General features: G+C 41.8%; 1 protein-coding gene across 1 annotated transcript in view; it reads right to left on the minus strand.

Moving 5' to 3' along the window:
* Window positions 1-2,199: 2,199 nt before the first annotated feature.
* Window positions 2,200-11,244, minus strand: part of EXPH5 (exophilin 5) — a 65,263-nt gene continuing 56,218 nt past the window's right edge. Inside the window, exon 6 of the mRNA XM_019525363.1 lies at window positions 2,200-8,343. Within this exon, the coding sequence (XP_019380908.1) occupies window positions 2,831-8,343 (5,513 nt within the window). The 3' untranslated portion in view covers window positions 2,200-2,830. The remainder of the gene's footprint in view (window positions 8,344-11,244) is intronic.

Here is an 11,244-nt window from a genome sequence, read left to right on the forward strand (position 1 = left end):
CAGAAGTTTTCTGGATTTTTTTTATCCACTTACGTATTGTTTCAGGTGCCTAAGGTGTCTGCCTGGATCTCACCCTAACTGCACTGACAGCCAGTATCCTGGCAGTTAAAGGATTCAGGTCGGTCTTTCCCCTCCGTACATGTCTGAAAGCTGGTGGAGTCGGTGTTAATCATCTCTTGTAATGCATCTGTGGACATGCCTGGAGCTGCATGACATCAAGGTTGCACGCCCAGTCCTAAACCTTTGAAATGTGATATTTGTGCTGCTCGTCACTGGTGTTCTACAACAACACATTAACATGTGCTTTAATTTTCTCTATTTATGTATGTTTTGGGGGCATTCACAGGGAGCAAAGTAAACACAGTATAAAAGCATTTATTATGCACCAAGTGCCATTTATTTCAAACCAGCCATTTTCAGTATTTACATTCTATAAATTATAAGCATTTACAGAATATGTTCTAGCCACAGAATGCCATGTACACTTTACCAAAATAACCCCATCATATATAAACATTACTTTCAGCCACCGACAAGCCACCACATGAGACTATTTAGAATCGTAAAATATTCTGTTTTGTTTGGCTCCTGCTTAGGTCACACATACAGCATTCTAGTTATTAAAAGTCTACCTTCCATATCCAGGGTAAGACCTTTACTCCCAAATCTGTACAGATAGAAAACATTTACAAAGTATAAGCATTAAAAAAATCCACTCCTGGTAGAGCAAAAGTTATATGACTATTTCCCTGTAAACATTGATTCTGCTGTTTAATCTCTGTATAGGGGCCTACCGAAATCATAATTGTGTGATTTTTGTGGAAACTGTGATTTTGAGCGGGCTTACTGCAAAAAATAAATACAGAAACTTACCAGGAAGCAGAGAACAGTGTGCAGGAAGCCCTAGATTTGGAGCACAGGGGGAAGGCAGAGCGGGGAGGGCAGGGGGCTGCTCCCCAGCCCTGCTTTCCCCATGCTCCAAGACTGCAGGGCTTCTTCATGCTTTGCTTGCCAGCAAGATTGTTTATTTTTTTGCAGCAAGGCCACCAAAAGCGTGGAACCTGCCACTTGGCATGGCCTGCAACTGCACCTTAATTACCCTGATTAAGCCCAGGGAAATCATTAATCCACACTTAATAATATGGATTAATGGCTTCCCTGAGCATAATCAGGATAATTAAGACATGGTTTTGCTCCATGTGGCAATCTGCAGGAAGGAGCAGGACTGCCAGGGCCACTTGGGCAATCAGAGCCCTGTTGTGCTCAGCCGGTGAAAATGGTGGCTGGCCCTGAGATCTGCCTGTGAAATCGGCTGGCTGTCTCCTCAAGTTTGGTAGACACCGGCGCCCTATCTATGCAGGGTGATATCCCCCACTATGGGCTAACGTTTCAACACTGTATCACAACCAAAAATCTTTACCGAATATGAAGTGGTTTAACAGAATATGGTTTATCTGGTACAGAACTATTTACATTAAAACTGATGTAGCATTTCTCAACAAAGCAGCAAATTTTATAAGTTTACACTTACATGGTAATTATTTCTTTCCAATACTGTATATATTAATGTATGTTTGAATCCTTCCATAACAGATTCCCACATGAAGAATAATTCTGAATATAAATATACAGTTTATATTAATAGTATGTACAATAAAATAACATATCAAAGTAAAAGCAGTAATATTTATACATCACACATTCAGATTAAGGCTCCACTTCTTTAACGAAGTATACAATATAGAAAAATAAGCATACCAATTGTTATTTTTCATTTTATCCTTCTGTTGGTTCTGTTGAGTATTCAGTGATGCAAGTGTCACTTACTTTACCTAAAATAAATTATTTTAAAATATCAGGATATTTTCCAGTTACAAAAATACAGTTATGTTTTAGACAAATTTAATTAAAAATATAGAAAAAAATCTGGAATCAGATAAACTTGAGGTTAGCTGTAAAAACAATCAAAGGCAAAGAGAAACTTTTTTATGGTTAATTTAAAAATTAGCTTTCGACTCAAGTGAGCCATTGTGGTTTTTAGTAACAAGAGATCAAAACTTATTTAAAAGATTTCAGGGCCAGGGATGGATTTTGGCTATTGTGAAATGCCAATGTTACTATATTTCTTATAATGGCATAGGAACAACTCTAGGAAAAACACCAATCGCCCTTCTACCCAAAGGATGAAAAGTAGTGGGCAGTGCAGCACAGCATGGTCCGAGAAGCTGTAGACGACCCTGAGGCCACATAGGTGCCCGATGCAGCAGTGGAGGATGGTGCATGAGGAGGAGCCATGTAGTACAGCAGAGGTAGGGGGAGCATGTGGCATAGGCATGCCTACGGCTTGCTCTGGTGGGGCCCACAGGCATGCCACCTAAGCTGGTGCAGCCCATGGGGTACTTGGCCTCCAGCTACTTCAAAGTTGGACAGCCCTGCATTATCACACTGTACCACTAACCAGTAAGAGCCCAGTCAAACTCCCACTGAGAAGCAAAGCCTTCTCTGGTATTTGATTATTATAAAAGGCTCCACAACTATCTTCCCATGCTTTGCAAATATATAATAAAAAAATAGTGAGAATTTGGTTTTTGCTTGCATGAACAATTATGGTTAGGCTACAGTATTACTATTTTAATACAGGTTAAAAAAGAGAAAAAAAGAGAAATCAACATCAGTTAACCAAAGTCAATAGAACTGCAGTGATTTATACCATCACAGGATCTGATTCAAACTATTTTACATGCTTATAACCAGGCAGGAAACCACCAAAATACCCTTGCAAACAGCAAAACACACCAGAGCCTCATTCTCCATCTTTTATCACAAGAGCTCACAATTCTGACTCTTTGTCATTCTCATCCAGGTAGTATTCATCGTCCGTGGTGGTATTGGTATCCGAGTCTGAACAGGCCATTGCATCTTCCCGATAGACGCCAAGTAGCTCTCTGGGGTTTGAGCCATCTACTAACATTTTGCTCCCAGCAAAACTTAAGTTCAAGAGCTCAGACCGATTTAAAGAGTGACTTTCTTCATCCCTCACAAAGCTAGTGTTTTTAAGAAGGCAGGGTCTCCATAATCGTCCTTCTGTGAGTGATCTCTTGACATTTTCCAGGAAAGCCAGTTGTTGCTCTTTTCCAAATATACCATACTCAACAGAGGGATACCTGAAACGCCTAGTGCCAACAGCTCTGTTTCTCTCATTGGACGAAGCCCAGTTTTCATTTTCATCAGAAGACAACAGCTCTGAATACGATTTAAACTTTCTACTGCTTCTGCTACCTGTAGGCATAAAATCAGCAGAACAGCCAGCAGAGGCCAGGCTGTCCTGAGGATCTTGTGCATAGGTGCATTCAGAAAAGTGACGTTCACGTTGATTCCTTGCTCGACTCATGCGCAACTGGTCACTGTGTAAGTTCACATTTTTTAAACTGCTTGACTGGTGGCGGTTCCACTTGTGATTCCTCTCACATGGGGAAACCACCTTTTGCTGCAGACAGATATTTGCCTGTAAGTAGTTATTTATAAAACTGTTTGAGTTTGTGTCAGGTAAAACTGGCAACAATGGGGGATGGTGAGACTTACTGGTATCTGTTCTGTTTTGATTGTCTAATGAGTCCGCTGCAGTGCTGGTGGAGAAGACAGGTTTATTTCTGTTTTCAAACACAGAACTAGATGCTTGGAAATTTTTACTTCTGGCAACCATTATTTCCTCTGGTAATAGGGTTGTTGGGCTTAACACACTTTCCACTTTATTCTTATTTTGTTTAGGAGAACCAGCTTCTCCTCTCTGCCTGCATGACTCTGTGAGTGTTTTCTGATTGTTGTTCTTAGTAACCAGTGAAAGATCTTCATCAGCCTGTGATCTTTTACTCTCAATTATTTTGTGCACAGAGACGTTCATGGCAGGAGGGGTTAGGTTTTGATTCTTGATCTCATTCCCAGTTTGCAGAAACGACAGGGTGGAATCAGCTGAAACTGATGTACTCTTGGACATGCTAATCTCTAAAGGAGCAGCATCTCCATCATTCTGTGAAAAGATATTACTTATGTTTGGTTTGGGAGGTAAATTTTTACTAGAGTATTTTCGGCTCATTTTGCAGATGGCTGTCAGTTTATTTTTAACTGAAGGTCTGTTTTTCCTTTTTTCTATATCACTGAGTCTGTCTTTTGTGCTATCAGAGGGAAGCTTATCTTCACTTACTGAGTTGTCTGGCAGTTGAAGATCTTGTGAAATAAGGAAGAACTTGTCTTTAGAGTCAACACTCCAGTTATCTTCATAGTGCTTCACTGGTTTCTGCGGGCCAGTGCAATCTTTGTCCATCTGTGTATGCTGGAACAGCTTTTCTTTTATTGTTGGGCTCTCTATCTCATTCATAGCAGTTATGCCAGTTTTGTCTGGCTGCAATATTGGTTTAGCTGGACAAGCTGTGCCTAACTGAAATGTTTTGTTCAGCAAATCTAAAAGCATCTTATCATCAGAGATTAAATTTTCATCTGTGCTGTTTCTGGAATTGTCAGCTGTTAATGGAAATCCACCACCTTTATTACCATGCAGGGAAGTGATGGTATGTGGAAGATATGCTCCTCCTCGGACTTCTGCATCAAACCTAGATTTACTTTCAGCAGGGGTAATTGGTACTTCAGTGGCTACATGTTCTACATTGTGTTTTTCTTCATGGGAACTATTGTCTATTGAACAGGGCAGTAACATATTCTGATCACCTCCACTTACTTTAAGAGATTGCAGGAAATTTTCAGAGTGTTCCTTCTGTACACTGTTAGCATTATTAACTGAAGAAACAGGATAAAACAAATTTTCTGGAATGCTTTCTGGTTTTAATGAAATGGGAGTTATTTGTGTGCCAGTTTGAAAAAGTTTATCTTTTTCATTAACTGAAGAAAGACATGGTCCAGTATTTTGGTTGCATGAAACATCAGAAATGGCCTGAACTGAATTATCTGCTATTATGGATTGTGGATCACCAAGAGAAACATCTGTTGTAACTATATCAGAAGGTACAAGAGTACTGTCTTTTAATGAAAGCTCTGGTGAACTATCTTTCATGTTACATACAAAGCTTGTGGATGGTAAAGTACCTGTTTCCTGAGGGCTGGGAGATAACTGTGAGCTTAATTTAGCACTGCCAGCAGCAGTCTTTAAGTTCTGGGGAGTCACTGAAGCTGGAGGTATTTGAGCTGGAGAATGGGATGGTTCCTCTTTTTCTAAGGTGCTAGGAAAAGCTACATTTGCTAAACCAATGTGGGCTTCAGATTTCTTCTTTGACATTTTTGGCCACTGAAATTTTTCCAAGTGAAGTGGTAAATCAGTGTTCTCTGCATTGTCTTGAAAGAGGTTACACAATGTTCTTGAATGCCTGCGTGGTAATGTGTAATAAACTGAAACTAGTTCATGATATTTGACATTATCCTCATCAACACAAACTGTAAATGTGCTAGTAGTTTTATATTTTTGTAAAGAATTTATTGTTTCTTTGTCTAGACTCTCTAGAAATACAGAGGATTCCCTTCTGTTCAGACCTGCAGCTCTACCTGTAAGTTCATTTGAACTGGAGACAGCTGCACTATTACATAAGGGGTGGTTAAACTGCTGGGTTAAAGGCAAAGGGTAATCCTCAATTTGATGCCCTTTGATGTTTGCAACGCCATGGAAAGGGGATGCAGTTTGAGAGGCTTGTGCTGAATCTAAAGAAGAGATTTTCCCTCCTTGATTAGGAGAAAAGGCATCAGTTCTGTCTGAAGTCTCTAAAGGATCCCACATGGTGATTTCACTTTTGAATGGGACTTCACTTTTAGGGTTAGACACCAACTTAGCTGATATGACACCGCCAGCAATGCTAGCTGATCTTCTAGGTAAGGTGTAGTAAGCTACAAGTGGCACAGAAGATGTGGATTTGTTTTTATCAGGGGAGCCAGTAATTCCACTGTTAGTTGTAGGTCTCGGTAGGTCTTCTGGCTTGTTGAGACTTTCAGTGCAAGAAGCATTTTCTCTTGTTTTGTCATTTTCTTTTTTCTGGCAAAAAGAATGTAAACCATGTTTAGTGATCTTGGGTCCGTCAGAACAGCATGCATAAATATGCTCAGAATTTCTGTTCTCAGGACAACTGGTAGTTATTTTTTTATTATGGTCCTCATTAGCTACATTTACATCTTGGCTTTTTTCCTGCAGGGTTTCTTTTCCAAGACTTACAGCACTTAACTGAGCAACTTTCCCACCTTCTGCTGGAGCTTCAGTAACAATGCAGTTCAATGAAGAATTAGTAGGAGTTCCTAAACATTGAGAAGAACTCTTAGAAGAAAAGCCTTTTAATAAACCAGAACGTTGTGGAGTACCAGACAACTTGCTTTGGTGCTCTGCCAGTCTTCCAGTAATTGGAACAGAATGGACTGATGCATTACTCTGCAGATCAGCTACCAGTAAAGACTGTCTCTTAGGACCAGTCTGATTAGTCGTTTCTGCTCTCTGGCTTTCTAATTCAATACTTTTTGTTTTTGTTAAGCTATGGAAATTATGTTCCCATTTTTTTTGATTCGGAAAAAACAATTCCTTTTTGTTCTCATCAGCTGATAGAAGAGAAGGGGTTTGATTAAATCCACTGTTAGCAGGGTGATCATTTTCCTTTGTTTGCACATTTCTTTTATTATTGCTTGACACATACATTTTCGCAATATCTCTTCTTCTGGCAGTGATGTGGGGTTTTCTCCTTGATCTCACTGCAAAAGGTAAATTAAGAAGAGAGGTGCCGTTTTGCAAGGTAGCAACAGCAGAGTTATGAGAGGGAAGAAATTGGGAATCAGTGCTATTTGTATCTATTTGCTGAGAATCTGGCTGCAATGATGTCATTTTACTATTTTCCTGGTTTGCCTCCCCTGATAGTTTCATACTTCTCTCCTTTTCTGAAGCAGTTTTTTTAAAGTATTTCTTAATATTTGCTGGGATAACCCTAGGCTTTGGCTGGTTCTGATAAATCTCAGTGACAGAATCACTATTCTGTTTTATGGGTTTTGTTTGGTCCCTGAAACCAAGGTAGAAAGATTCATGAGAAGCATCTGTTTTGATGTCAGACAAAGAAATTGCAGGGTTATATGTGAAACAGGGTTTAAGATCTCTTGTAAACTCTGGAAGCACTTTAGCATTTGCACCCTTTAATACTTCCATGTTATTCATGGACTGTGTCTGAAAGTTGCTCTGATGGTGCTGTGAAACAAATGGTGATGATGGTGCAGCATTCTTTGCATGTACATTTTGCAGGAGATTGAAATGGGTTGTAATAATGTCAAAGTCAGCTTCAGGGGAAAGAAAAGCATCCTCATTGTAGTACTGGTGAATATCAGACCATGAAGGATGCCTCTCTCTACTTCCACGAGGAGTACTATCTTGGTGCATTTGCAACCTCCCATGACAAGTAATATCGCTATAATGATACCTAGGGAGGTTATTTTCTGAGCACCAGAACGGATAATTCTCCCAATTTTCAAAGTACAATGGAGCAGAAGCTGTGTCAGGGCAACTCATCCTACTAAACCAATTAGTACTTGATAAATCACTTCTGTAATGGTGTTTTGAATGGGAAAGTTCGTATTTTCTTCTTTCCTGTGGAGGGCTGGGATGCATACCACGATGAGTGGAATTAAATTCAATTAACGATTGGGTCTTAAAAAGTCTGTCTTGATTTACTGGGTGTTCAGAAAAATATGGCTTGTTCCATTCTATAGAAGACAGAGGAATTCGTTTTGGGTTTTGTCGACTGTTTCTTCGTACAAAGCCACTGTTATCCATTACCAATGGATGTTGTAAACTATTTGTTGAGAACTGATCTGAGGAGCCAAAGGATGGGCATCTCATGAGAGAACAGAGAGAGTAACTTCTGCCAACTGTGTCCTTGTCTATATAACCCTGGTGTACAAATCCACTGCTCCGTGTTATGGAAGGAAGATGTAAGCTGCCTTCCGAAGACTGTCCAAAAGATGGAGAAGACAGCCTTCTGTTCAAAACAGGGGAATTTAAGTCAAATGAATCACTGTGCATATAATCCTCTGTAGAGGCTGTGTGTTGCCTGTTTATGTATGTATCGTGCAACCTCCTTGTTCTGCAGAAAATATTATGTTCATCTTTGGCTCTTACTGTTCTCATCCCATCAAGGAAAAACAAGTTGGCCGTTCCACTGCAGTCATTTCTATGTCGTCCCCTACTATGAGTTTGTCTGCTTGTGGCAGGTAATGGCTTACTGCATTGTACAATTGATTCAACATTCACTGAAGTCGTCCTGTTCACTGGATCTTGGACTTGTTCTTGTGCCAGCTGGTTGTCCAGGTCATCTAAAACTACACAGAAAAATGTAATTATTTTATCAGAATGGTCAAACTATTCAGGCTGAAAAGTGTAACTTTCGGTATCAGTGGCCCCAATTGGTTTTAAAGGGAGCCAGCTTCTTCACGTTCAAATCCCTCTACCAAATGCACATCATTTCTTCCATAGTGATTATCCTTTCAATGATTATCCACCATAATGGGAAGGGGAAAAATATGCAGTACTTTGACACTGTGCAGATTTTCCCCCTTCCTAATATGGTAGATAATCACTGAAAGGATGACTCACCTGTGGAAGAAATTATGTCCGTTTGCCCCTCTACCTAGCTATTAGGCCTGTGCGAACAGGGAAGCATTTGATTCGGATTTGGATTCAGCTGATATGGAGGACACTGATTCCATTCAGAGATTTCGATCACTGTCCCGAATCAATTCAGCCAAATTGGCTTTGGAAGATTCAGTGCTGATTTGGATTCGGCGATTCAGATCGGCTGGGGAGAGGCAGCATAGCCAGGCGGCTGCAGGTTCTCCTGTAGCTCCTCTGGCTGTGCCTGCCGCTGTCCAGGTGGAGGGAGCCGTGGGAGAAGCCCTCATGGCTGCCCTGCCTAGCACCATCCCCTGCCTGGCCCCAGCCTAGTCCTGGAACTTAAATTTTTTTTTAAAAACCCTGTATTCACTGGCTGCAGCAGAGGCAAGCAAGGCCTCTGGGTGCTTGTGGCAGAGCCCCCCTGTGCAGCGCAGGGTAGTAGGGGGGCAGCAGGGATCACCACCCCCTGCCTGACACCTGTGCAGCAGCTGTTGCATCACGTGGGTGCAGCATGGCTCGGCAGGGTGCTGCGTGCTCTCTTGGAGCTGGGACCACTCTGGCTGATGTGTGGAGTCACCCCAGCTTCCAGACAGTAAGCAGTGCCCTGCCGAGGCGCACTGCAGCCACGCCATGGGGCAGCTGCTATGTGGATGCCAAGTGTGTGTGGGGGGGCAATCCCCTCTGCCCCCCACTTCTCCATGCTGTGTGGGGAAGGGGGGCTCCTCCATGAGCCCTCAGAGGCCCTAATCGCTGCTGCCAGACCCAGCTATTTTTTTTTTTTTAAAGTGCCGGGAGGCTGGGGCCGGGCAGGGCAGCCATGGGGGCTTCTCCCGTGGCTCCTCCAGCTGTGCCTGCCTCTGCCCCGATGGAGGTAACCATGGCGGGGTATGCCCTGCTGCTGCTTGCCCAGCTGGTGTGGGGGGCAGGGTGAGAGGCTTGATGCAGGCACAGCTCTCCGGGCAGGAGCAGGGGAGAGCCCCCAATCTGAGCGCTGCTGTGCCTGCATCCCACTCCCCCACTCCCTCCTTCTTGAGTAATGTGTCCCCTCTGCCTCAGCTGGGCAGCTTGTCCAAGTCCCAATTCCCCCCCAAGTCCAACAGACTTACCAGCTGAAGGCAAGTGTGTCAGCTGCCTGTTTAGTATGTGGCTGAATCTCTGAAGCAGCCAAATCTTTTCCAAAGCTTTTCTGAATTGATTCGGATGCTTCAAATTGATTCAGAGCTTTTAATTGCTCCAATTCGATTTGGAGATTTGGTCCCTGATTTGGGCCAAATTTCTTCAGAATCAAATCAGCTACCAAAGCTTCGCACAGCCCTTCCAGCTATTGCTAGTTTTTTACTATTAAAAATAACCTGCACTGTTCATTTACTCCCCAGCAAAATGTAGGAAGAACTATTAACAATTCTAGCTTGAAAAACAAGCAAAAAAGAATTTGGTAATGTTGCTAAACATGTTCAGCCTGTTCTGTATATTCCCAGACCACAGACATAACTGTAAGTAGGAAGAGCATTCTGGGGAACAGCATTTAAACACACATACAAAGTAGCATGTCCTCTGTTGACTTTAGAATAAAAAGAACTTCTGGGATGTACTGTGCATCGCTCATTTTCAATGATTAACAACCAGAGCTAGGGAACAACATTCTCTGAATTACAGGAAATCAGATTGGCTGACTGGTTATATATATAAACCGGTGATATTCTCTCATCAACAAAACTGTAGTTATACACTAACCTGCTTAACAGGGATTAAACATTAGACTTTATCCTAGCTAACCACGACATTCAACTACCAAGTTGGTTGCAAAAGGAATTAACTTAAAGCACACCTTCAACCAACTGGATAATTTATGCAGTGGCAGGCTCTTCTGTTCAATTTCCACACATATGGGATTGAACACAGTTAGCAGTTACATCAGTGACTAATGTAGGATTTTGGCTGTTCCTGATACTAACCCACTTTTCTTTTTCTATGAATGAAATTAAAAGCCTTGAATGCCATGGACAGCTCAACGCCAATCTTTGTTTAATGTGTTGCATCTTTGAGAAAGCAAGAACATTGTTAAGATGTATAAAAATGAAATACAATATAAGAAGACATACTCAGATTCTCCACTTTGATGAGAAAGAGGGGCCCTGAGAGAGCCCATTATGACACAAGCAAAGCAAACACTTGTGTGGAATCCTACTATTTTATGAACATCACTTTACAGCTGAATTTTGAAATACTTTTCTTGTGTCAAACAAGGAGGCTGGGAATTCCAGAGAAGTGAGTAAAGAAGGGCCTCTGAGTATTGTGTGCACAAAGATGGCTGTGGCTCAAGAACATATGGGAAGATCCGTGAGTTCCAGAGGGATTTAGACTCTCTTCCATGCTACCTCACTCTACTTACTGTCTCAATCTAATCCTCTTCCCATTTTGTGACCCCTTTTGCTGACTGGTATAACTCCTGTGCTTGTGGGCAATAGAAAATAATGCTGCAGGAGGGGTATTTTTTCTTGAGTGGCTCAGGAAGACTCATAGAAGAACAAACTCTTTATGCCCCACAGGCCAATCTGAGCCTGACCTGGTTTGGTCTTACCAGCAATGAGCAAGAAAAACAGAAAGGC

The sequence above is a fragment of the Gavialis gangeticus genome, unplaced genomic scaffold (genome assembly GCF_001723915.1).
Source record: "Gavialis gangeticus isolate Ggan-Ray unplaced genomic scaffold, GavGan_comp1, whole genome shotgun sequence".
NCBI classification, from domain to species: Eukaryota; Metazoa; Chordata; order Crocodylia; family Gavialidae; genus Gavialis; species Gavialis gangeticus.